Source organism: Vidua chalybeata, chromosome Z (genome assembly GCF_026979565.1).
Source record: "Vidua chalybeata isolate OUT-0048 chromosome Z, bVidCha1 merged haplotype, whole genome shotgun sequence".
In the NCBI taxonomy this organism is placed as follows: Eukaryota; Metazoa; Chordata; class Aves; order Passeriformes; family Viduidae; genus Vidua; species Vidua chalybeata.
Genome location: NC_071570.1, coordinates 39,784,728 through 39,812,528, shown reverse-complemented (window position 1 = coordinate 39,812,528; position 27,801 = coordinate 39,784,728). Strand labels below are relative to the sequence as shown.

Below are 27,801 nucleotides of genomic sequence, written 5' to 3'. Positions count from 1 at the left end.
GATATTGCACATGAGAAAAATTCTACTAGACAGAAGAAATCACTTTAAAGAAATAATTTCAAGAAAGCATGAATGGTTTCTATTGACTAGAGTGAACTTATACTCCGGATAATGTGGCTTTGGCATTTTTTAACTTTGATAATGCCAAAGCCAGACCTTATCACTTCATGAAACTCTGCCCTCAGGTGCATATTTATAAACTTCTAAGTACAATTGTATTCCTCTGTGATGTTTTGGTTTGTCACAATCTTTAAGGACTGCTACACCATCTTAAAGATTTACTCTCACTCCTTTGTTTGCTATTTATTTGGTGGTAATTAGGTGCTTCATTTGTAGAAGTTCTCAAGAAAAGCCTCTCTGCTGGAGCAGGATTACCTAAGATTTATATCTGTCCTTGTGCAAAGTGCAGAAATCTCCAATGTCTCCACACTAAATCGCAGTCTTAAACTTGGATCCCATCCCACTTTCCAACCCTTTGCTATTTTTTCTTGTGATCCAGGATAAATGCTGTCGCCATCTCTGAGAAATAAAAAGGAATGTCTGACACTCATTTACACCAACCCCAGCAGAGGCAGGGGCCTTTGCATGCAAATATGAATGAGATCCAAAGTTTGATTTTCATGTTACAGTGGAAAGAATCCTTGGATTTTCTTTTCTCTTTTTCTTTTTATACAAGTTTTAATGTGCTCTGAAACCCTCTGCATCAGAGAAGCATTTTAAAAAACAAAACAGATGACTGACAAAGTGAGATTCATTTTCTCTGAAAATGTAAGGAAACTTCTTTTCCAAAACCTGGAAGAATGTCAATGAAGATAGAATGCATATGGGATTTTGAACCTCCACAACAAAATCAGCAGCACAAATTTTGTCATGGGAATACAGCATGGGACAGAACTGGAGTTTCAGCTTGCTGATGTGAAGTGCATTAAGAAATCCTGTGAAGAGCAAAGGCAAAAAATAGGCAGTTTTGAAATGCCATTTGCAAGGTGCTTGGCTTCTCTGTAATGCAAATAGTCATATAAAGTATGCAGGAATGTGGTTTTTTTCAGGTTTGAATGGGAAGAGGAAATTGATTTACAAATTCTGACTGGAATAGGAACTTTAGAGCAAAACTAAAGACAAAGCAACTCCCTGCATTCCTGTGTGGAGTGTATACGGCATGTAGCCGCCTCTTTCTATGGGAACTGCTTTGACTTTTGTGCTATTACAACATAATCAAGGTGCTCAACAGGGTAATTAAATACTAGGAATTTTGCTCTTTAGTGATCCTCAGATTAGTATAATCTTCTTCATGGTTGGTCTTAGGCAACTGGCCTTTCAGGACTTTCAGTGGTGTGCCTTCAAAGGGCCTTTTATATTTGCAGAGGGGTGGAAGTCAGCTCTGCTCAGGGTTTGCTCTCCCTGTCTGTGGTAGTCTGGTGGCTTCACACTGGTGCTCCCATCTAGCGTTTGAGAAATCTCAGCCCTCAAGCTTTCAGGGAGACCTCTAGGTGCAGAGTCTGGGTAGAGCACTTTCTCATAAGTGATCCTGGTTCCCATCTGTATCTGTGGGGTCAAACAGAGAGGAAAATCTTCCTCTTGCTTGTAGAAGAATGGAGAAAACATGAGCACAGCCATATGCAGAGAATTTCCATGGCCCTGTGCGAGAGAGAATTAATCAGTCCTAAATCAAGGACAAAGCAGCAGATGCTACACATAAACAGTATTTATGGTCCTGAGACCTGAAATACACCCTGTTGATTCTGGGATAGGCTTTTAACAGAGCTTTGCTCTTTACCTCTAGAGCTCTTGATGTCTATTTGGTCAGTTGTTTTCTGCTTGATGGGCTTTTCTATGAGAAGAAATTAAACACTTTTTCCTTTTTAAATTTAAAAAGCATACATGCTCTGCTATTTCAGGCACAGTCTGTTTGTGTAAGGAGTGTGTAATTTTCTTTTATTGTTTCCAAAAACAATCACCTGGCCTTGGTACTTTTAAAATATTTTCAGAATGAAATATGTTATGGAGTATCTCTAAGGCTCTGTGGCAAAGCTGCATTAAATCATCAAGACCACTTCCATGCAATGCAAGGCTGAGTCTGTCCCTACAGGGAAGATATACAAAATAAACTTATTTTACATTGGATGTTGGTGAAAAGGCCAATATTTTTTTCTCCTCGTTAAACCTACATAAATCACTTTCATATCAAAGACACTAACATGCAAGCACAGATTTCCATAATAATGTGGGAAAGAGAAAAGAAAAAAGAAGGCAATTTTTATTCTTTGTACTTAAGAAGGATTGCATTAATTCCTTTTGTATATTCCAGTAGCTACAAACTAATATGAAAAGTATATAAGTAAAGAAGCATGTAATGCCATTTCTCTCACAGGGAAAGCAGTAAACTACATTTCTGTTCTTTCCTAACTGGAACATCTATTCAGTCCCACTCAGGTAAGGCTGCTGTTAAGGGCTGGCTCTCCAGGGTTCACCTGATCTCTACTGCAAAACCATTGAAGGGTTTAGCAGCAGTAACACAGACAGCTTGGTCTCCTCCCTTGGCTCCTGATTCCTGCTCCTGTGGCAGAGGAGGAACATTCAGATTTAAAGGGCAGCCCAGCCTCACAGTGCCACTTGAGACCATGGCAAAACAGGACCCTGTGGTGCAGGAAGAATCACAAAGGCAAAACTTCACTGGAGCTTTCAAGAAATGTCACCTGGGACTGTGAAGAGGTCAAGTTATAAACTGGGGCTCCTTGCAGAAAGGTGTGCAAAGGTGAGTGCAGATGTGAAAACCATGAGAAAGAAGAATGGTTGTTGGAGGCAGAGGAAATCCATCTTGAAAGAGAAAGTTGAAATAATCTAGATAATTCCCTGCAACCATTACTAGATTTTTCTTTACTCTTTGAAAGTTCAGTTGAAAGTAAAAGAAATGCCTAGGTAGGCTTTCCTCTCTCTGAAGATTCTGTCTCATTTAAGAGCCCAATTTGAACATCTCCAGTTCTGAGTTTCTTCTACTTTCAGTGTTTTCCTGTGGTGTTGACCCTGTCAGGCTCATTGCTTTTGCGATATGAAGAGCATGGAAACAGTAAAGGCAAAAAACTCCCAACCATGTTTTCTAAACATACCATATTGTGAAGAGGCATCAATCACCTCCTTTCTGTGCTAACAAGTTATTAAAAAAAGAAAGTGCTCTGGTGGAAGCAGATAAAAATGACATTTTTTAAGTGTTTCACTTGTTACCACAGTGATTCTTGCATTTATGGGGGACATCTGCTACAAAGAATGAAAAAAATATTTTACTGTAGGCAAAGAACAGTCTGGAAACAAAATAATGTCTTAAAATCCAAAGCTAAACTTTATTTAAATTGTACTTCAGTGAAAAATAATAGCTGGGATTAGTAAATCAAACTATATTCCAATTGAAAATAATTAAACCAGAACCAGTCCAACAAGGGAACTGAAAATGCAGCACTTGGAGCTTATAGAACAGGTTTAGGCTGCTTGAAGGGATAGCAGGAAGTAATCAGCCAGCTCAGGAGTGTGATTTCCTTTGCAAATAATTTCTAGGTGGAGATGTGGCCAGTGCTTTTTGTACTGGTAAAGGCAATAGTCAGAAGCACTGGGGAAAAAATTAACTAGCCAGGAGCAGCATAAAAAAATTAACTATGGCAAGGTAAGCTAATTAGCAGATGCTATCAAGATAGTGTGATGAGATGTGATTAAAGACATCTTTAAGCCACTTCCAGGCCTCTCCCTTCTGGAGAAGTGGCTAGGAATGCATAGGTGGTTTAATTACACCCTCGCTGTGGGCAGCCAATTCCAAGTCAAACCTGACTGCAACCTCTCACATTTTTCAGGAGATTGAGCAGAAGAGGGTATCTTGCTCCCCCATCCTTACATCATGCCTGCTGCACAAAGGACTGGAGGGGTATGGGAAGGGTGTCACACAGCCAACATGCTAATATTTAGATTTTGAGGGAAGCTGCTTGTGTAGGATGTACTTAACCTCACAGATTTAGTCCACTCCATTCAGCTAACAATTTATGTTAGCTTATGGTGAGCATTTAATGAAGCTCTCAAAGAGTGGTGTTTGCCCCACAGTAGAAGCACAGGTGGGAAAACATGACTATGGCAGAGTACCACAGCACAATGAGAGCAAAATTTGTCATAGAGCTGAACTCATCCAGCTCCCAGCTTTGTCCTCTGCCTGCAGAGGCTCCAGCCACAAAATTACATAGGAGTGTTCTGAATAAAAGGCAATGCCCAGCCCTTGGAAGGGGACCCAAAAGGGTGCTTAGGAAAGAAGACATGAAAAGACAGTCTTCCATGCAAGAAGACTAGCCCAGAGGGTAGGCACGTTCTGAGACAGATCAGTTTGGTTTAATGCATTTAAGCTTGTTGCCACAACAAACCCCAAAGGCTTTATCTTGGTCCACAACTTATATGATGAACAATACTTCTCTGGGAAGTAGTAAATATGGTATTTTCCACTTCTCACGAACTGAACATTTTATGAGACAGAAGGTACTATCAGTTTGTGTGTCATTTGATATGTGAACATCCCATGCAAACATACCCAAACTCCATCTTTATTATATACTGACACTGAGAATGGAAATAAAAATCATATTTGGTCAAACAATGCAAATGCAAGAGATAATGACTAATTAACATTTTCAGGTTAGTCACATGTGACTACACAGACATTTACTGGTATTGCTATAAGTATTTCTAACAATACTGTACACATGTATTTTGCTTTAAAATATAACAGGAATTAAAGATAACTCAATAGTAAATGGAAAATGTTCTGTATCTGATGATCTAATATTGCAGGGAAAGTTTGATTTTCCTGTTTTTATTGGTTTTGTGTAAATTAAGTTCTTATCAATAACGATATTAGATTAATATTTTGGGGTGTGTCTTTTTAATAAAAAAAAAAAAAAAAGAAACAGTGCTGGCACAATGATGACTGTTCTCAGACACAAAACACATGCAGAACAAATTGACCAAGGTAAGGGCTGCAGATTAGAAGAGGAAAGTATACTTCTGGTGATAATCAAGTGTATTTGTTTAATAAGAATACTTGCCACTATTAAAATAATCACCTAAAGTTTTGAAGTGCTCATTTCCTCCCTGTACTGTTTGCCACTTCAGGAGGTGTGGATAGCGTTGAGAACAGAGAAGATAAGAGCAATCACAGAGATTAAAAGGAGACTTTCTCAGTCAGAGAGCCCAGCTGTGGTCAGTGGGACCAGTAGCTGGAAAGCAGCTCTGGTAGGACTCCTGTGGTGGGATGGTAGGCAGATGCTCACTTAACAGGTTAACTCATAGACAAAATGTACAAGATCTTGCACAGGTGATGTTTTTGGTGAGATAGCAAGGTGATTTGCCATTGACTTGACAGAAGACTCTAGAAAGGGCGCTCCAGAGGTTCAAGTTTGAGAAGAAGGGTTTTACCTATATGGGAAACAGATTCCTGGAGCACATCCAATGAATCAGAACCTTGGTACTGCTCTGAAGCCCACTTGTGATTTCCACTCTAAGCTCCTACTGTAGCCAAACACTACACCAGTCATTAATTTGGGTCCTGAATGAGAAGTAGCCCACTTCTCTTTCTTCTCAAGCAATCCTTTCTACCTAGAGGTCTGACAAAGGGGCATTTGACATACAAGGAAGCTTTGGGGAGAACCGAAACGCAGGACTTCCCTCATGTGCTGAAGCACTTGTGTTTTGTTAAGAACTTGACACAGGTTTGGCCCCTGCCCCCTGTCCCCAGCTTTATCCTAAGGAGATCCTAAGGTGTCCAAAGATGGCAGTGGACTGGCACCCAGTGGGCTGGCACCCACCTTCAGCCTCAGCGAGACCGAGGGAAGACCTCATTGCAGTTACTCCTTCCTCATGAGGGGCAGAGGAGCAGCAGAAACTGAACTCTGCTCTGGGGTGACAGTCAGGGAAGGTTTGGGTCGGATACTAGAAAAAGGTTCTTTCCCAGAGGATGGCTGGGCATTGGAATAAGCTCCCCAGGGCAATGGTCACAGCTCCAAGCCTGACAGAGGTCAAGAAGTGCTTGGACAATGCTCTCACATACATGCTCTGACTCTTGGGTTGTCCGGTGCAGGACCACGAGTTGGGCTCTGATGATCCATCCTTGTGGGGCCCTTGGGCATATTCAGTGACTCCGTGGCTCCCCGCACCCCCTCAGAGACACACGCCCGGCCTTGAGCCGGCAGGGTGGTCTCCTTCCAGCGTCCCCCACCGCCACCCCCGCCCTCCCTTCTCCTCCGCGGCTGCTCCCGAGCGGGGCGGGGCCGAGCCCCCTCCCCGCAGCGGGCCCGCAGCCCCCGCCATCACGTGGCCGCCGTGTCACGCCGCCCTCCCTCCCATCCCGCCCCCAGTGTCCCGGGGCGCTCGGCGCCGCCGCTCCGCCCTTTGGCAGCGCCGCGGATCGCTCGGTGCGCGGCTCCCAGCACAACCGCGCGGGCGTAGCGGGACGCGGGCGCTCCATGAGGTGAGGGCGGGCGCGGGTCCGTGCGCGCTCGGCGGCGGCGGGCGCCGTGAATGGGGCTTTGTGTGCGGCGCCCACCTGCTCCCGCCTCCGCCGCAGGGCGCGGGGGACTCCGGGCGCTGCTCCGGCGCAGCCCGGGAGGGGAAACCTCTGAGGGGCGCGACGGGAGGGAACTTCTCCCTTCTCTTCGCCGGGTGCTGCCGGAGCGCCCCGTTTGCCCGGTGTGGGGGAGCGGGGAGCAGCGGGGGGACGCAGCCCATGAGTGGCTGCCGCTTGATTGTTTATTTTCATTTAGTCTATAGTTTACGTTTTGTTTGTTGTGTTTTGTTTTGTTTCCTTCTCAAGATGCGTGGAGGGCAGTGACAGCTGCCCGCAGGGGTGAGGGATGGCACGGCCGGTTCACTGCCCTGCACCCCTGCCCGCCCGCAGAGGGGGCTCCGCGGTTCCCTCGGCCCCGAGCGGAGCCGCCCGAGCCGCCCCGGGGTCGGGGGTCGCGGGTCCCTGAGAGCGCGTGTCCGCCTGAGCCTCGGCAGCGGCAGTGCCGGTCCCGGGGCACCCTGATGGGGATGAAGTCCTCTCCGGGGGGACCCTCAGAGTCCTCCCTCCGACCAGAAGGGTGGCCCCGGCTGTCCCGGTGCTCTCCCCGAGGGTTTGGTGCCCATGGGAGGCAGGGTCCTGACGGGCTCCGCCGGTCCCCCCGCCCCGCTGCCAGCCGCGGATCCCTGTACCCCGCGGGTGGGCAGGGGGCTGCGCCTTCCTATGGCAGCGCAGACTTAAAAGATCCAGATTTTCTGTTGCTGTTAAAAAAGATTAAGTAGTCTGCTTTAGGAATAGCATCGAGTTAGTCGAGAACCTGTGCTTCTAACTTCTCACAGGGCGTGGGGATGATTTATCTTCCTCTTGCACAGCGTTTGGCAGCACAAGCCTTCTGCAGTCTCCTGTTGCCACTTGTGACATTCTTAACTTTCCCCTTGTGAAAAGAGTACGCTTTAACAGTGTTGCAGGATCTCTAACGAATTCTCCCGTTTGCTTCTATAGTAAGTATGAATGTGCTTACTACAGTACCGACATAAAACACTTCCAGACTACTGCTACTTTCGTAGAAGCTGAAGTCTCTTTTTTTCTTTTTCTTTTCTTCTCCTCTACCCTAGCAGGTTGTAGATTAACTGTGTCATTAAAAAAAAAATAGATCAAATGCCAAAAATTACACATACATCATGTTAGAAATGTTTTCTGGTCTCCAGGATTAAATAGGAGTAACTGAATTTAACTGAAATTAACATTGACAGATATTTACTGAATTGACAGTAAATATCTGTCAATGACCTGCTTGGCTCTTGTCTTGGGACACTCATGGAAAGCTGTCAATGAGATTTTATTTACTAATAGAAGAATTGCATAACAGCTGTATGAACCAGAGTGAAAGAGCATTCTGAGTAGAACAACACATGATATAAGCTCAGGGTTCCCTTGATTTGAAGCCAAGCTCAGTAAGTCACTGTGCAGTAGCAGACACCCATCCTTCCAGTCTCTAAAAATATTTTACCCCTTCCAAGAGTGCATCTGCTAGCAAAGCAATAAAATGCTACCTCCTCCCCTCTATTTCCCTGAAACAAGAGATAGATGGATAACATGAAGTGAAGAAGAAACTAGATGGGAGGCTGCTCATCTCATGATGTAAGCATTTCATCACTTGCTTGCCTCATATCTTCCTTTTTTTTTCTTTCTGTACGTTCAGTTTTCCTACTCCCCGTCTCTGATGTCTTCATGCCTTTTTTGAGGGAGAGGCAGTGATTGGAGAAACATAAAAGCTAGTTCTTGTGTAAGATGTTGGTAATTTCTAAATACTGCTGCAACAATACCCTAATCACATTCCTTTTGGGAGCTGATTGTGGTCTAGTTCTTTTTGCACAGGGATAGTGCTTGAAATAAATATAGAGAAAAAAACCCAAGGGAAACTAGAACAAATTCAAAGCTTTAGTGCCTTGCTTAATGGCACACATAGTAGAGTATTAAAAATTCCAGGGTAGAAGCACAGCAATCCATAGCATCTTCTGGGGTTATAGATCTGAGCAGCTGGCTCCTGCTGTATGTGTACCTCTTGCATGTCTGAAAAGCTTCCCTGCTTGCCACCATTTTTTGGAACTGCTGTCTAAGTGCCTGTGGATGCATGCAGGTGATAGTTCTGTATTTGAGGTAGCTTGGGCTTTGCTTTCAGAGTTGTCAGTCCTGGCTGCTCCTTATATTTAGAGTCATCCAATCATGGGCTTTTAGGGTTCAGAGGAAGTAATGCAAACAGGTTTAATTCTGGTAATATGTTAGAGCAGAGCTTGTCATTGTCCAGCTGCCAGAGATGTGCCAGTCTGCTGAATTCTGGGAGCAGCTGAAGCTCTCACCGGCACTTCAGACTAGCTGACAGTCCAGGTAGTTTCCAAGGACTACAGGAGTGGAAGCACACAGAAGTGAAAGAATGCATCCTTCCCTTGTGTTGAGGTCCTGAACAAGATGGCCAGTAACACCTGGAGGTGATGGTGGTGGCTGGTGTGCTGAACTTGAGATGGTCACATCTTAGGGAGAGCCTCGTGGTTAGTGTGTTTTCCTGGGAAGTTTTAGGTCTTGACAAGTCCTTCCTCTGCAGGCATAACTTGCATGTTAGATGAATGCTGTAGTAATTTATGTACATTTTCTAAAGCTGTCACAGTCTTCTTTTGGTTTTCTGCCTGGAAGCCATTGGCAGTACTGAAAATACTGTAAAACAAGATGACTCTTATTTTTTTCCCCTTCCCACATGAATCTGTTGGTAGAGAAGGGAGAAAGCCAAATTTGTTCAGTCATTACAACATGAAGAGAATTTGTATGCTGGTCTGCCTGTGACTCTGTAACTTCAGAGGCCGAGCATGTTCCATTTCTTTTCTCATAACTTTTGAGAGGTGGGGAGCTACTGATAGTTCTTGCAGATGTCAGACTTCGCAAAGGCACTTTGGAACACCCTGAAATATCTCTTCAGAGTTTTGATGGTTGAGTACTTTCTGAGGACCTTGTTTACAACTACTTGCCTGAGACACCAGCATGCTAACTCTTAAGAGTTATGTGAAGATTTGTAAGTCTATGAAGGCTGGAAGAAATCTCTTAAACATTGTATCTTCTTCTTCAGTAGCACCTAGTGCTACTGCTATTGAATATAAATTTCAAAAACCTGAATAAAATCAGAAAAAAATCACTTGGTTATCATTAAGATCACATAGTGACTGAAGTTTGAAGGAGCTTCTGGTGATCATCTAATCCAGCCCCTCTGCCAAAGCAGGTTCAGCTAGAGCAGGTTGCATAAGATTGTGATCAGGAAGGTTTTGAATATTTCCAGAAAAGGATATTCCACTCTCTGGGCAGCCTGTTCCAGTGCTATCACCCTCAAAGTAAAGCAGTTTTTCCTTATATTCAGATGGAATTTCATGTGTTTCTGTTTATGCTTGTTGCCCTTTGTCCTGTCACCAGGCATGCCTGAAAAGTGTCTGACCCCTTCCTCCTGACACACATCTTTAAAATATCTGTAGGCATTGATAAGATTCCCTCTCAATAATCTCTTCTCCAGGCCAGAGAAACTGAGCTTTCTCAGCCTATCCTTGTGAGAGAGATGCCCCAGTTCCCTAACCATCAGTGTCCTCCACTGGACCCTCTGCAGAAGTTCCTAGCCTTTCTTGAGCTAGGGAGTCTGGAGTTGGACGCAGCACTCCAGATATGTACTCACCAGAGCAAAGCAGAAGAACTTCCTTCAGTGTGCTGACCACACTATTCCCAAAGCACCCCAAAATACAATTGGACTTCTTGGCCACACGGACATATTGCTGGCTCACGTTTAACTTGTCCACCAGGACTCCAGGTCCTTCTGGACAGAGCTGGATTTCAGCAGACTAACCCCTTATCTGTGCTGGTCCCTGAGCTGCAGCACCCCACACTTGCTTTTGTTAACTTCATGAGCTTCCTCTCTGCCCAGCTTTCTAGCCTGTCCAGATCTCATTGAATGGCAGCATAGATACCATTCCACAAATATAATTTACCAAATGTAGGTGTTAATCTTGCTGATGTCCTGCTAGTTTATAGCATTAAGAATCTTCCAGAATAAAAAAGATCTGAATTTTTAGTCCTTTTTATTGAAGATTGAAACCCCATGAAACTCTAAATTTTTGAATAATATGAAAAAAGATGCTCAAGTTTTCATCAGGTAAAGTATTTGCCCAAGAACTTCGTAGCTGAGAAGGGGAGCTGTGTTATCAGCACAATCTCTGAAGGTATTTCTAGATTAAAGTAGGTTCCAGTCAAGGTGTTTATGGGATTGGGGCTTGTCATGTGTCTTAGGTAAATTACTTTGATATTCCCGTCTTTCTAATTTCACCCCTAATAGGTGACTGCTCTGCCTTAGGCTGTTTCAAAGTATTAATCCAGAAAGTCATCGATATATCTCTTCATAGATTTAAAGTTGCAACTGTACAGTTTGTTGTGTTTGATGATTCTGAAGAACATCAAATTGTATAGTTGATAACAGAATACTAGGAAGGAAATATAAACAAGTACTAGCAGTTGTTATCCATGTGGGTTTCTGATTTAAGAACTGACATTTCAGAAGTGGGACTCTAAGGCATTTTTCTCTATTGCTAATTGTAGCTAGATTCATTATTTCCTGTCTCATCCAGTTGAGCTGAATATTGAATATAGCAAAGTCTTCAGGACTGCACCATATCTTGTGTATGATCAAACTAAAGAAGATTGTCTCAAAATTAAGGGCCGTGCAAGGGTGTGTGTGTGCTTTTGTTTTAGAGAAAGGGAAATTGAAGGCAGAGAGGGAGCATCAGTGTGTCCCAGTTCATGAAACAAGTCTTGTCTCTTTTGTTGTGCCTGGGTGCGTGTTGATAGACACTTCCAGACAAAAGAACAGGAATGGGACTGGAATAAAATTGTGTGTAAGGAGTGAACGACAAATTTACCTGGACTTAATTTAATTGAGTTAGAATTTTGCCCAAAGTCCTGTCTAATATGCCAAGTAAACAAATCAGGGCAATGTCACATTTTGATTTTTCTCTAACCTGCTCCTGTTCATTGTGTGTAAGGCCTTGTTGGTGCTAGCTTTCTTCTGGCTGTCTAGAGGTGCATTTGAATACACTGATTAAACAAACTGCACGTATCCCCAGGCTGACCATCTTGCCTGAATTTATATTGTCTGTGTGGCACCCTCAGAGGCCAGTACTGCTTCAGCTGAATCCATTAAAAGATAATTCAACATTTGCAAATTCTGACTATCAAAGGAAGTGTAAGAGTAAAGAGTTGATACAAAGTGTCCTGGAGAGAGGCGTGATAGCTGTAGGTTTGTTAGTGTTGCATCATCTATGGCACTCTGACTTTTGGGCTCAGATGCTTAAATTTGTACAGTTCAGCACATCCTTGCCAGTGATTTGTGAGCAGATAGAGGGAATGCACTAGGTTACCCAAGGCCCTTGCTATCTCTGATGTCGGATTCTATTTAGAGTGGGATTAACTGTATATAAATCACTCCTACTCTTGTGTAGTGCTTGGGCTCTCAGTGCATTTTTCAGTGCATTTTCATTAGTAAGTAATAGTAGATTAACCAAGCCAAGAATTATTTGTCTTTAAAGGTAACACTGAGTTTATAAAATTCTGTTCCATTTGACTTTTCCTATGATAGGAGGGTGGGTTACTCAAGATGGAAAAACTGAGTTGTGCTGATAAAGAGCGGAGAAATATTCCTTTAGCTTTTGGTCACATCATACATGCTTCTCTGATTTGGCCTGAGAAATGGAAGAATATGCTCAGCTGGATGGAAATAGGAAGTAGTCAGGGGAGGTGGAGTATTGGGTGGATTATTGTCTTTTAGGACATAGTGGGCTTGCTGAGTTTATGTGGGAGCAGCCAAAGAGGCTAATGCCTCCAGGCGGTACTCTGACTTTGGCCATGTTAAAGAGCAGCTTGGGTTGGAGCACATTCTTCGTGTTGGAGGGTAGGTCAGGGAAGCTCAGGGATGTGAAGCATTTGTGAAGTTGGATACTGAAGGTGATCAGCAGAAAGGATGCATTAGTGTTGATGCCTCTGGCTGCTTTGCAGTGCTGGCTGCTGCTAGGCTGTGCTTCTGGGTCAGAGCTGGGCTTGTGGTTTAGAAAGTGATCATCCAGGGGGTAAATGATGGTGTGCTTTGGGGGAAGATGCTTCTGGGGCCCCTTATTTTCCCTGTGAGAGTAGATGTAGCCACACAAAGGAGGTCATAAGTGTATAGCAGCAGGAGTACTCTTCCACACTCCAGACTCTTTTTTCATTTCCCCCACACCTCCACATGTGTTACCAGATCTTGCCTAGAGTCTGTAAATCTTTCCTGTAACCTTTCAAGGTTGAAAATGTTTTGGTTTTTTTTTTGAGTGTTTTTGGGAGGGGAAGGGGAAATTAGTTGAAACATTAGTCATGCTTTGCTGTGGAAGATCTCTGTGTGAGATGGAGGCTTCTCAGGGTGTTCTGAAAGAGATGCAAGATTTTTGACACCTAAATTAATTGAATTCAGCATTTGTGAGTGAGCAGTGACTCATTAGCATGAACACTGTGCCTAATATAAGGTTTTACAGTAAACTTCCAGTTTTGCTTAGGGAAATCAAGTATTTTCTTTGTTGCATCCCTGGATTTTGGCCCCCTGAAGGAGTTAACATTGCTTGAAAGGCCTTTCTCTGATTTTAATACAATTTAATGAAAGGGGAAAAATGTCAGTATTGTTGTTTACTGTGGTTTGCACAAATCTCACTATAAATCAGCAGGGAAGATTATCCTAATCTGTTTCCTACATTTAAACCTAAAGATTGTATTGTGTATTAAAACACAGTTGCAATGAAATTATTGAGGCCAAAGATTACCACCACTTCAATGTCTCTTATTCTAGCTAGATAGGTTTACCACCTACCTAAACATGTTTTTCGTGGCTTGTATTCCTCAGGGCTGTTTCTTAACGTTAAGCGAAAGGAAGATGAGATAGAGGACTGGATATTTAATTTTGGAGCTAATGGTTAAAAGCACATGATCAGCATTAGCTGTTGAGAATCTCTGGAGTTAAGCACTTATCTGCTGCTAACTTGCTGCAGCTATGAAATGACAGCACTCAGTATTTATTACCACATTAGTTCTGAAAGCAGAGAAATGCCACTATTAGTAGAGATTGCTTCTTGTAAATACCTGTTATTCATTGCAGAATATTGTTTTGAAGCATCTTGATGCTCCCTGGTGAATTTCTAGTAGTCACTTCCTATCTTGTAAAACAGGAGAGTAATTTTAATGGCGCTTCCTTTATCCCCCCTCTGGCAAATGAACAGTTGTCATAAAGCTCCACCGAATCAGGATGCTGACCTCCTTTTGCATCAATTCCAATAATTGCACTCTTTGAGAGGGGACTTCCTCCTTTAAACGGTGACAAGAAAAGGCAGCCCTCACCACTTCATGCATTTTTATCTCTGTAGTTGAAGGATTGTGGGCATTATGATGCACAAACTGCAATCTTAATGTCTGTGTTTAACTACATTGTATGGAAAAAAATACAGATGTGAAAAACACACTAAGCTTGGGAATGCTGGTTTTCTATGCTTTGAGCATACTTTTTTAATTATGCTGAGGATTTGAGTTTCACATTCAGTGTATAAAATGTGCTTTTTCCTTTCTCACAAGAAGGAGAGTAATGTATTAGGAGTGCTTGCAAAACTTGTTAATTAGACTCTCCTACAGGTTCCTCAGAGAAGAGGTTCCAGCTTTGCAGCTGCTCCGTGTACCTACAAGGAGTTTTCATCTCTCCCACAGCCTTGTAGTTGAGCACTTTGTCTTCCTTTGGAGCTATAATAAATCTTTTGTCCATAGGAGCCAAAAATGCTGAGGGAGTGGGACAGGGACAGACAGCCTACAGCGACAATTCTTTGGCAATGTAAGGAAAGATTTCTTGTTTTCAATTCCCTGTGCATGGGATTTATTTATACTTCATTAACTAGTCCAATTAAACAGTTTACTTTTTTTAGTCAAAGTATATTTAAGCTATAAAATACAAAGTCCTGTAAAGTTTTGGGTTTTGAGGGATATTGTATAATGTTTCATATCTTTAAAGTTTCTTTACATTTTTTTCATAAAATTTGGGAGTTGTTTGGTTTGGTTTGATTTGGGTTTTTTTTTGCTGGTGTTGTATGTAAAGAAAGCCAGGTGAGTAATGGAATTTGTCTTGTCTGTATCCTGGTATTTGCAGTTTTCATCATCCTTGATGTTACTAGAGGATAATTTAGAAGATTATTGGGGTCTTGCTGAGGTTCAGGCTCCTTTCCAGTGCAGATTATGACAGCTGTAATTTAAAAACTTTCTCAAAAGTTTGGGTAGGTATAGCAGAAACCAAGTGGTATGCTTCTCTCAGAGCAATCTGAAATAATTCCCTAGTTTTGATTGTTCAGGTTTTTTGTTTGTTTGTTTGTTTTGTTTTGGATTGGTTTGTTTTTTTTTTTTTTTTTTTTTTTTTTTGCTATTTTACAAATACTCCATTCTACCCAGGAACAAAGCTAAGAAATTTTCATCTGGGCCAGGGAGTGAAAAGGTTCTGCAAAATCTATTTTCCTTTTTTCTTTTTTTTTTTCTGCTAAAGAATTAAACAAAATGCCACAAACTCATTCTCCTGGGAATTTTGAATGAAACCCCTTGTTCATATACCTGGACATAGTCAGGGATCTGACATGACTTGGAAATGACTTTTTAATTAGACTTAGAGTAATTTAATTCAATTAAATGATTTTTTAACAATTTGCAGAATTACCCCATCCAGATTACCTACTGCTACCTACTGGAGAGGTGTAGCCTGTGGGAAATGTGTTTGTGCGTATTTAGTGTACGGGATTTTTTGTTTGTTTGTTTTTTGTTTTGTTTTGTTGTTTTTTTTTTAAGAAATGCACTTGAGTTTAGAGTTTGTCTTAAATCACTGTCAGATAAATATGGGGTTGAACTAAATAACATGTTTACTTAGCACTGATTGCTATTCCTGAATGGTAATTAGGGCTGTATTTTGTGGAAGCATTCATATGCATATATATTCTACTAACAGTGTGCTGTGTAGTTGGATTTTTAAAACTCATGGTAGAGCCATCATGTAGAACATAGCAACTTGCCTTTAATAATGAGATGTACTTTATGAAACAGATAAATCTCACTTTGGTTATCAAACTGTAATCTACTGTTTCTGAAGAGTGATGTGAAACATAGTGACCCTGCATGACCTCTTTGAATTTATGCTTCAGCCCCTATTTCAGTTGTTTATTTATCTGCCTAGACTTGTAAAACTTCTACTTTTTTTTCTAGGGTGGAGAGAGGAAGTTTATACAGCTGAACATCCTTAACTTTAAACTGTTCCTTCAGGAAGAATTTGTATAGCAGCTAAAACTTGTAGATGAAAGCAACTAACTATTTCAGTAAGCGTACTGTAAAACTAGAAATGTGGAACATTTTTATCTAGGTGCATTTGCCAGTCCAGATGTTGCTCTCTCATTACGATTTTCTGCTGTGCTCTAGGAAAAAGCACATTGCCATGCTACTTAAATGTGCTTTCACCATTATGTTGGATTGGCTACGTGTGGTATCATTGAAGCTTTCTGTAGGAAACTTTGCTCTAGACACCCTCTTTCCTCTGTAAGAGTTTGCAACTTTTCTGTTAGGTTAGTTTTATATGGTTGTTCAACTGCTGCTTTCCCTCATGTGGAAGGGAGGAAGGGGGAACATGACTGTGATAATGCACTGCCAAGTTGCAAGCAGCTATGGCTCTTAAAATCTCACATACAGTTGCCCTGCTGAATCCAAAACAATTCTTCCAGCAATAACCTCTGTCCTGCTCAGGCGATTCTGCCTACTGTGTTGTGTTGAGCTGTCCTAGTAATGTGTCCTGCAAGGTTGAAGTACAAGTTAAGAGTTTGGTTAGTGGTTGTACTTGTGCATAGAATAGTGGTGGTACTTCTGCTACCCAGTGCAGACCCGTGGTGGTAGGATGGTGGAGTTTTAATTAATGACTGCATGGTTAATTATGATTTTGCATAATCCATTTTGACAAATGTCTCTCCTGGTGATAATATTAAAATAGGCAGTGGTCAGAGGAATTTGCTCATGTATGAATTTGTTGGTGATGTAATTATGTAGAGATGTAGTTAATATAACATGATATACAGCTTAGTTTTTGGTAAACGTTTCTTCTAACGTTTGGTGGTCAGATTTAGGCTTACTTCTAAGTTTAGAGAAACAGTTAGAAAGTTTCCCTTAAGTGGCTGTTAATCTTTTTTAGAGCTTGAGGGCTAAAGCCTCAAAGACTGATAGAGGTATGTAAATTCAATTGTGACTTGCCTGCCAGTGAACTGAATGGTATCAAGTTGGAATCTTACTTTCTTTCTTTTTTGTTTAGATATTGAAGAAGAATAAAAAGCTCCTCAAAGGTTTGGAAGGTTGAATGTGATCAGCATGAAGAGCTTGAAAGCAAAGTTCAGGAAGAGTGACGTAAGTACTTCTGTTATGTTTGACTGCTGGTTTTCATGCTGGAAGCAAGTTCTTCATTCCCACCTTGATAAGCTTGTAGGTTAATGAATTACAGAGAAGAAAATACAAAGGCAACAGCTGAGTACAGTATGGAGTAGGCTGTTTCTATTTGTAGAGCCATTATCTGTTATGCAAATTAACAGTATTTTACTACCTTGGTCCCCATAGCTGAATCATACATGTCTGCAGAAGTTCTGTTAGATTGTGCTGGTGCCCAGATTAGAATTTTGTTCCAGGTTTAAGGTTAAGCCTCATAAGGACTTTACTACCCAATCATATTTCTGTCTAAACCTAATACCGTTCTTATCAGTGTGGTGTTTGAGCACTTAACGTAATGTCTCCCCAGTCTGTGGCAAGGATTCTTTGTCAGCAAGAGTACAGGGACCAGCTGAGCAATTAGGGCAGCTGTGGTTTATCAGTTCTAGTGTGACAGGAGGGGTGGATATGAGGTTTGAGCAGTGAGGAAGGAAGACATAAATGTGGAGGTACTCAGGACAATCTCCAGAACTGCATTTAGAGAGACATTAAGATGCACATAATCCTGCTTGTTGTAGAAGTATTGGTGGAGACCTAAACTTCAACATGTGTAGTAAGCAATACTTCCCTTTGGGCAGTGGAACTGCTGTGGTCTAGTCCTGTTGTCCTGTACCTACTTCTACTCATCCTAGGTTTTTGTGTTGCTAGAAAGAAGTCTGTGAAATAGGCAAGTTTGTGTTTAATTGACTTTCCAGATATCGTGTGGAATTTGTAACAAACCTTCACGATCTGTGGAGAATGTAGTGTTTCATTCTTCATCCTAATTTTTTGTGCACTTTTGAAAGAGGTGATGTATTGTTTGTCATTGCCAGATTTGCATGGGGTCCTGGGGCAGCCATGCTGGATGAAGATGCTTAGGTGTGAAAATGGAGCGTCTTAAGAAGTTTTGATATTCAGGAGTAAAGATTCATAGTGCCCTCAGTGGGTGTTTTGATGTAAAGACGGTCTCATAGCACACCATTAGAGTAACGTGTCTTTAGCCAGCCTGTAGTGCACATCAGTAGCAGAAGAAGGTAGAATTACTGTTGTGGTGTCACCTGCAGATGTGCTGGCTACTGCTCAGAAAGTCTTTTGAGCTGTAGGTTAGCATTTGCAGCTGCTGAATTGGTGTCCTTGCAGCAGCACTGCTGGATGCTTTGCTCCTTCAGTTTAGCAAGAGATATTTCTTAAAAGACTGCCTCTATAAACAAGCTAAATATGTAAACCAACTTTTGCTTTCTAGAATATCTAGAATATTCCAGAAATATTCTAGTTTTGGGTGCAGAGTGAAACACTTTTCAGTACAGTATTTAATTTTGCTGGTCACCAGATTGAATCAGCCAGTGACACAGTGTCTTGTGCTACTTCACAACAAATAAAAATAATGTCACAAGTCTCTGGTGTCCCATCTCACTGAACTTGCCTTTCAGTTTAGAACTGCTCAAGTTCCGTGGTCAGACTTTGTTGCTTCTGTTGCAATGAGCAGCAGCAATTGCTATTTTGAGTTCACCCACACCACTAAAACTTTCAATAGGCATCTGCTTGGGTAATGGGAGCGGTCTGTTGGCTAATACTTGAACACACTTGGAAGTTAGGTATGCCCAGCTGTGTGTTAGGATGACTTCATTCACACTTTTATGCTTCTTGGCTGGGCTGCTGCTCTAGAGCAAAGGCTGACATGTGTGATGAAACCAGACCTTGCTGTAGGAGTTCAGCCACTGTTATAAATTGCACTGGTTTACTTATTCCTCACTTATCTAGCCCTGATAACTTGTGTATGCCAAAATCAAGGACAGTCTGAACGTAATTGCTGTTTTGATACTACTGCTGTCTACTGGCTGGAGACAAGGTTGACCACAAAGGATTTTTCAGATACCTAAAATTTAGATATGCATCTCCAAGAGCACAACAGTCTAAATCCATGGCAGTCTGGTTTCCTCTGTTTTGAAGCCAAGCCTTAAGGGCATAATTCAAGGCAAGCAACAGGAGCTGTCCTATATTTTGTGCAAGATAGGCAAGGAAAACTCTCTTCAGTTTCCAGAAGCTGCTCTTAGTTACAGTTTTTGAGGGGGAGAAAAAGGATGTCTTTTTAATGGGAATTAATTGGTTGTATTTTGTCTCAATTTATAAAATGTGGCAACTGCTCTTGGATTGGGGATAAGGGTAAAGTCAGAAGGGGTGGATTGAGTATTTTTCTCATTGCTCTCTAAAAGAAATCTTTAATGTATTTTATTTTAGAACGGAAGATGTCTTAGTGTAAGGAACAGTACCTTTGTAATCTCACTGTTAGCATTAAAAAATAAGGAGTGGGATGAGTAGGAGGTAAGTCTTCAAGATGTGCATGAGAAACAGGAATTACAAACAGTTCTCCAGCAGTAGGGCTGACAACATAAAACTCTGTACCAGAATGAAGATCATGAAGGAAATTTCACTGATGTATTGAAGCTCTCTAGGCTTTCCTGCAGTGGCTGAATTAAAAATTAGTGTAACTGCTAATATTCAAGTATATTTCTTGGTGTCCCTGCCAGAAGGCATTGCTTTGGTCCTCAGATGATGCCAGTCTTGATGCTTGTGAAAGAAATGACCCTTCTTGTTCTTTTTCCACATCTGCTCTTCTCATTTTGAGACTTTCTGACCCTGCAGTGAGCCAGGTCAAGGACAAGAAGTGATGGAAAAATTTGTGGGGTGAATGTCAGATGGGTAACTCTCTGTTCTGTGTTACTGTAGGGTCAGCCTTGGGAGGAATGGTGGAAGTAGGAGGAACAGCAGGACATCCCTTTCTCCAGCTATTGCTTGGTTTAGTTCCATTGTCAGATCACACCCTGAGAATACTGGTGCAAAGAGCACAAGGGTGGGCATGCCAGCAACGGAGCTGCAGGAATGCACAAGTAAATAAGGCTGCTAATTTAAATATTTAGCAGGATTGAGCTGAGACATGACAGTGTGACTCTTAGATGAATAGAGACTCCTCACTTCATGCTTTTGCTTTATCCCTGTATTTCATCTGATTTACTGTGTGTGAAGCCAGCCCCATTAACTGGAGAATCCTTTGTCCTTGACACACTTAATCGCTGTGAAATCCTTCCTGGGGGTGACTGTTGCCATGTGAACACGTGCATTTGGAGAGAAGGAAGAGATTTATTGCTCTGTCACAAATGACTATTGTCAAAGCATGATGTGTAGTCACAGGAGGATGCTTGTACACTGGGAATCTGTGAACAGGGTGCCTGGGTGGGAGCAAATGCCAAGACTGGAAGCTAAGTATTGGATGTGCACATTTAAAGAATGTGTAGCCAACAGAAACCGCAATCATGTCTTGACAAAGCAGCAAGTCTCTTCTGTCTGAGAAGCTGTATTTTTTCTACTCTCCTCATCTCTTGCTTCTCATTATCGAACTGAAAACCTACCATTAAACACATAAAAGCTGACCACCTAAAAGGATGGCTATTTTAATTGTTGCTAGAGGCTGTCACATGTAACACTTGAAAAAGTTGCTACAGTAATACCGAAACTATCACTTCAGAGCTGAATTTGTCTATACACACTCCACAGTTTATTCACACAATGGAGAATGAATGTTTCTGCCCAGTAAAACAGAAGTTCTTAATAGTTTCTGCTTAGAAAAGCAGATTTTGAAAAATTGCTGTTAAAAATATAGCTACTGATGTCTAATTATACCTCTAATTTTTGAGACTGTAGTGTTTTCTGTAGTAACTAGTCAGTTTGTGGCCTGACCTCAAAAACATCCAAAATCTTAAACAGTGGCAAAGTGGATTTTCAAATGTGTGAAGATTAAGCCTATCTAAACATATTTTGCCTGTTTCTTAAACAAGACAAGGTGCTCGTCAACATTTTCAGGCACCTACACATATTTAAGTATCTAGCTCTTTGATACTTGGATGATGTAAGTGCATAAGTGGCTTGTTCAGGTAGATTGGTTTTTAAGCACGTTCTTCCTTACTCTACAAAAAGCATATTGTGTGCAGGCTCTGATGGTTTGGATTGTTTTCACTGTCTTAAGCCTATAGGCAAAAACTGAAAAGCTTTAGGACCCTTTTCTGTAAGTATTGCAGATCATCTGAAAAACACATACTGCAATTTGACAGAGACCAGTTTTCTTCTAATTACTATCTTGTTGAATGGACAGGAAGATTAGGATTGGGAATTGTTTCCAAATATCCTCAATACTGAATAATTAAAATAGTAGAGCATCTTTTAAAATTGAAAATTGATTGTGGAGTTCACCAAAAAAGGTACCTAATGTCAGAAGCAGAGCCAAGACAGGCTGGGATTCCTCAGTGCTACTTACCTGCTTTAACTTCTGGAATTTTTGGAAATGCCTATTTGTTGTACTATTACATGGATGTTGAGAAGTTTGCAGTTCTAAGGAAAATTTCTGCTTTTTGGCCTTTGCTGTAATCATTGTTCCATAAACCTCAAAATGATGAAGCAGCTAGGTAAGTTGTAGTGTAAAATCTCAATCTAGACACTATGCTAATTAAAGCTTGGCATTTCTTTTTAATGCCAAATGTTTGAAGTAGTGAGTTTACATTTAGCAGTTTTTAAAGTATAAAAAGCTAACCTTCTCAGGGGTTTGGAATGAAAAGATTGCTGGGATACATTCAATTAAAATTTGTGTTCTTGTGTGCTCTGAGCTGAATGTGTGGGAAAACAAAACTTGGGTGGGGCAACTTGAAAAGTAACTTGAAACTTGAAAGCAGTATCTCCTGAAAACAGCCATTAAATTGCTCTGTCCACAGAAAGCTACAATTAACCTAAAAAGGAGCATGGGATTCAAATTTGCAGTATCTGCTCTGTACGTAAATACTTTCTTTCAGGTGACAAAAAACCACCACATACCAAGTTCTCTCTGGCAAAAAAAGTGAAATGGCAGTGTTGTTTGACCATTGTACACAATTATTTAGAAAATGAACTACTGAAGCTTGCTTTTATTTCAGTATCCTGCTTATATTGTGTGTTGGATTGAATCAGGCTGAAATAAATTATCATGATTGTAGCTTTTGCTCAGTTTACTGTGTTCTTTAGTAGTAATCTTTGATTCCACTAGTGTGTGATGGAGGATTGATCTCTAGAGCATGCAGATTGCCCTCAACTAGTTCTTCTTGGGAAAGGAAAATTGAACCTTCCTTCCCTCTTGAAACAGGTGCTGTGGTTCCTGATTCTCCCTCCCTCTGTTAGGAGTCAACAGTTTTACCTTCCACCCCATGTTTTCCTATTTGGCTTCATGCCTCCAGTTCTGAGCATACTCTCTGCTCTACTCAGCTTGCTCTGCTTTGTCCAGGAAAGAAATTAAACATGTACTGAGTATATTAGAGTGAGACCTGCTGCTGGTTCCAGTCAGTTCAGGGTGAACCTCTTGCCATCAGGTAGTGTATTTTCTTTATTATTCACAATAGGAATGTCCTCAGAGTACTGTAGGAATCCCCTGGTCTACGTATAAAATTATTTTATTCTGGTGAACTGTAATTCTGGTGTGCAGGTGCCCTCTGTGAGGGGGCCAATATCAGCCCAAAAGTTACGTAGCATCTCTTTTAATGGTGAAAAGAAAATGTAGTGGAGAAGACAAGTGAAGACTGACAAATAAGGATGTGGGAAAACAGAAGGGAAGCAAGAAGGTCTGAAAGGGAGAAGAAAGGAGGGACAGTTGAAGGGTCAGACTTACTATTTTGGTAACTGTTTGGGAGAAGAAGTAACTGGGCTGCTGTGGGTTGCCTGTTGAACATCTGTCTCTGGATGAGAAAGTATGAGAAGTGTTTAAGGCTAAATAACTTGCAGATATTCTGTAAACCACCTGCAGCACCTCCAAACATTTGAGACAGAAAGGAGAGGCAATTGGTTAAATGAGAACTGTGCTGCAGTGTTCGGAATTACAGTAGACAAACCTGGGCTGGAGTTAGTTTACTTTGAATAAGCACAATGTTATTTCCTTAAACATGGTTATGAAATGGGAGTGAGTAGGAAGAAGAAAGGCAAATTGGCATATACAAACTGGAGAAAACTAGTATTCTTGAATCTATTGCTAACAAGAAAGGAATCTTTTTGTGTAAAAACATTTCTTTTGTGTCTCTTTAAAGAGAGCACAAAAGTTCAAAGGCCTTCCAACTTTGGAAGAGTTAGAAAAAAAAAATTGTAATTTTTTCATTTATTTGTATATCTTTAGTAAGATTTAAATGTAAAGTAAAATAAATTTTAAAATTATATATGAGCAGTCTGTGTGTCCTTACTGTGGTACACTATATCCCTTCTTCCTTTTTGGCACTGCTTGATCTGATCTGATATGAAGTTGTCCGTTAAAACTCATGTGAAGGAGAGTATTTTAAGGAATGACCCAGTCTTTGTGTTTGAAGGCTTTTATCTTATCTTTAGTTGTTAGTAAAGACAGTTTGCTGTGAATATCTGCTGTAATATTATCTAGTGAATATGACACCCATACACTGTATTTTAGTGGAGATTTGAGCCTTTTCAATCTGTGCTTATATTTTGAAAGACTCTGAATGATACAAGAAGACAACAAGCTAAGGAGTGAGTCAGACTGAAAGAGCTGTATTAAATACCTTATTCCAGAAATGCATTCTAGTGCTATTCTTCAAGAAGCTGTTCTGATTGTGTGTAGTCCAGGAAAATATCCAGCATTAGGGACATGTCAAGCCCTTTTTTGCTTCCTTGCACATTGTCACATTTGAGGTGTGCTGAAGATACGTCTCATACATGCTCTGAATATCTGTGAAGCTAAAGCATAGAGTAGAATTACTGTGTCAGTGGCCATTCTTCCCTGGAAATGGGAAGTCTGGACTTGTGTGGTAGTTCTAACATCTGAAAACCTGTTTAATGAGCTATTTTGCCTACTTCAAGACCTAAGTGATCTAGACAAAGCTGCAGCCTTAAGCTTTTAAAAGTACTGTTAACACTGAGTTGGCAAAGCCATCACAGTGGAATGTCTTTTAACTACAGCTTCAAGATGTCCTAATTTCTTAGACTCACAGTTTATATCCATATTTATTGTTACTGCAGGAACTATGTCTTCCAGTATTAAGGTTGTCATGTGGTGTCCATATATACCTTGAAGTATTTTGAAGTAGAATGCTCTTTAAGCGTTCTACTTATTCCACATGACACTAGTGCCACTTTCTACTATTTGGATTTTGAGAGGTGGCATAGTGTAATTAACAAAACATAATCTGAAACTGGCTAAATTTACTCCTGCATAGCTTTCTGAGGACTCTCATTCCCCAGATCGGCTGCATATCTGTGTCTCAGATGAAATACACAGCTAACTGTCCAGAACACTTGCATTGACTTGATTGCAATGATAGAAGCAAAGGTATTTTAAGAACTTTGCAAATGATGTGGTTGCCGATGCGTATATATGCGCCTGACATACCTGTGTGGCTCAGTTCATGGGTGCATACCTCTCCTCTTTCATCTTTGCTTCTTTGCTGTGTGTGGTGGAAACTTCTTAGGAATCTTGCCAACTTGGGTAACCTGTCTGGTTATCCAGCGCCTGAAATAGGGCCCTTTGAAGTCAGAAGAAAGACTTCAGTCTGCTTGAAAGAGCATTGAATCAAGAATGAAAACCAAAATGCTGGCTCCATGGACAGATATGGTGGGCTCCAGTGAGGGACGGATTTCCCCTCAGTGTAGCATTGAAATACACTTGGATATTGAAGATGCTGAGATTGGCAGGTTATCCAACAGTGGCTTCTTTTTGGGGTCTAGAGGAGGTTGAGTTTTTGCTCTTTTCCTCCAGGTTTTTTTTTTCTTTGGGGGATGATTGCTTAAGGCATGATGTGATTCTGTTTGATAGGAGCAATGGCAACCCACTACATCTAGTTTCAGTCCACCCTCTTTTAGTTTAAAACCATTATTCTTTGTCTTATTGCCACAGATCTGAAGAAGAAGTCCCTCTCCCTTGTTCTTTACTAGCTGCCTTAAAGTATGAAAAGGCCACAGTAAATGATTCTGGAGCCTTCTCTTCTCCAGGCTCAGCAACCCCATCTCTCTCAGCTTGTCCTCAAAAGAGAGGTACTCCAGTCCTTTGATCTCCAGCAGGTCCCTGTCCCTCCCATGCTGGGAGCCCAGAGCTGGATGCAGTGCTCCAGGTGGGTCTCAGCAGAGCAGAGCAGAGGGGCAGAATGCCCTCCCTGCCCTGCTGCCCACGGGGCTCTGGATGCAGCCCAGGACACGTTTGGCCGGGCCATGTGCAGCCTCTCACCCACAGAACCCCCAAGCCCTTCTGGGCAGGGCTGCTCTGGGTCTGTTCATTTCACAGCCTGTGCTGGTACCAGGGGTTGTCCCAGCCCAGGTGCAGCACCAGCACTTGGCCTTGTTAAACCTCATGATGTTCCCACAGACCTGCTTCTTGAGCTTGTCTGGGTATCTCTGGATGGCATCAGTCAAACACACCTCTTGGCATGGTGTCATCTGTAAATTTGCTGAGTGTGCACTGGGTGGCACTGGCTGTGTCACAAATGGAGACACTGAGCAGTACTGGTCCCATTACAGACCACTGAGGGACACCACTCATCACTGATCCCCATCTGAACATAGAGACATTGATGACTGCTTCCTGGATGCAGCCATCTAGCCAATTCTTTATCCACCAGACAGTTGAGAGACAGGACTTTGGGAGAGACCCTGTGTTGATGACACATTATTGATTATTTCTGTGTGCTTATCAGGGGAAGAAGCAGGAGCCTTTTCTTTAATTCCTTCACTGTGGCTAAGGGAACCTGAGCAGTATACCACATACTTATGCCGTACATTGTTGAGAAAGACTACAAGTTCAAACTGTCTAGGATTGTGTTACTGGTACAGTAACAGCATACTTAAGTATGGGATTCTTGTGGATTTCATTTTGACCACCCAGTTGTATTCCTGTCCCACTTGGTACAAACAGCCTGTTGCTGTCTGATTTTGCTGGATTTGTCTCACAGCTGTCTCCAGTCCTGTGTTAGTGTGATAAATGCAGCAGGCAGCAGGTGTGCATCCCTGCAGCCCTGGTGTTGCAAATAGGGCTGTGCATGTGAAGTGCTGCACAGCAAGAAGCTGCCCTAGGCTTTGTGTTGGGCAGCAGTTTTTTTTTCCAGTAGTGAATACCACTTCTTAATGCATATGTTGTTTGCTTGTAAACTTGGAGTTGCTCAGTGTGTTTTGGTTTTGTTTCTCGTAGTGTAGGTTCCTTGTGTGCAAGCCAGGTCTCGCTTCAGCTGGATTGCTGTGCTGGTTATTTACCATGTTGTGCACTCAAGGGGAAGGTTGTGTTTCCATGTGTTTGTGAGGAATATTAGCTCAAATTAATGTCACAGTCAAAAGGTCTTGAAAGTTTCCAGCGGTGATGCACTGCAGCTATCTCCGTTTACTCAGATGATGGTAAGATACATGAGGTCAGATGTAGATTGTTGGTTTTTTATGTTTTTGAGTAAATTTGCTTTGCTTAGAGGGTCATTTAAGGAAAAAAATGTAATTTATGTTAATCTATATTGTTTTCTAAACTGTCATATAGTGAATAGGATGGGACAGACATGAGCAGTGTGTGGGGAAAATGGCTATGGTAAGTTTCTTCTGTTGAAGGGTGGCCACTGGTTTCTGTTAAATTGCTTGGGATTTTGGGATAATATATGGTATGGTTTTTTCTCATTTTTATGTGTGATGCTTGCTCAGTCATTACATATGAGGTGGTAAACACCAAAGTTTCTTTATTATTTTCTTCTTTTAATTTAGGCTAGCTGGGGGAACGTAAGGCACTCCTCTGGCCATAGAAGTTTGTGTCCAGACTCTTCTTGTTCACTGTGTCTTTGCATGGTTTTGGGCAAATGAACAGCTATGGTTGCTATTTCACCCTGTAAAATACACAGTATCTCTATTATTTAGCTATGCAGTGTTGAAGGGAGGCCACCCAGTCCAATTTGAGAATTTCTGATGCAAAATGGACGAACATGAAGTAAGTGTTCTTCAGAGACCAGGAAGGCAAGTTTAGCAAATTAACTCCTAGCTGAAATGTACTTGTCATTTTCAGTGTGTTTCTTTTGCTAGCATAAGAATGTAATTATTATGCCCTGGAACGCCATACAAGGGAGTTTCTATGCCTGGAATTTAGATTTATAATATGCTTCCTCCCACTTCCAAACCCAAATTATCATGATACTTTTAGGTGAAGATCAAGTCACTTTATGATTTATTCTTGAAATGCTAAGTTACCTGTTTGCTTCAGTAGTGGCTGTGATTGTATCTGACTATAAGCTAACAAGAAAAAAGCCTGCTGTCTAGAAATTGTGCATAAATATAACTTAACAACAAATGTCTTCCTGCTCTCTGGCAGTAGCAATTCTTCCACTCATTTTCCTCTCCTGTCTCCTAGGTAACTCCCATAGGTTTAATAACTGTAACTGGGGCAGAATTTTAGTTTTCTTAAATTTATGTTTCTGTTTTAAACACTAATTTTTCTGATGTTTGATTCCCTTCCTCCCACCCTCCACTGGCCTGTAAATTACTTTGGCAGTGCTCAGTATCTTCAGTTTTATGAAAGTAGGATTGTTTCAGCTCTGTACACAAGGCAAACGCAATTAGAAAATTACATCCTTTGACATAAGAAAAACAACCTTGTACATGGTACATGTACTGAAGGTGGCTGTAAACAAACTTAGTATAATCTCATGGGGGTGGGGGGGAATGGACATTGTAAATCTTTCCATTGGAAT

The 27,801-nt window shown here is 41.5% G+C and overlaps 1 protein-coding gene across 5 annotated transcripts in view; it reads left to right on the top strand.

Moving 5' to 3' along the window:
- The first annotated feature begins 6,433 nt into the window (after positions 1 to 6,433).
- The window catches only part of RAI14 (retinoic acid induced 14), an 82,565-nt gene continuing 61,197 nt past the window's right edge, over positions 6,434 to 27,801 (top strand). For 4 of the 5 annotated variants that reach the window (XM_053932373.1, XM_053932374.1, XM_053932375.1 and 1 more), the window contains exons 1-2: positions 6,434 to 6,493; positions 16,938 to 17,029. In XM_053932373.1, coding sequence (XP_053788348.1) covers positions 16,994 to 17,029 — 36 coding nt within the window. In that variant the 5' untranslated portion in view covers positions 6,434 to 6,493; positions 16,938 to 16,993. Of the gene's footprint in view, positions 6,494 to 14,832; positions 14,881 to 16,937; positions 17,030 to 27,801 lie in introns of those variants that run through there. The other variant, XM_053932372.1, reaches the window with a different exon arrangement.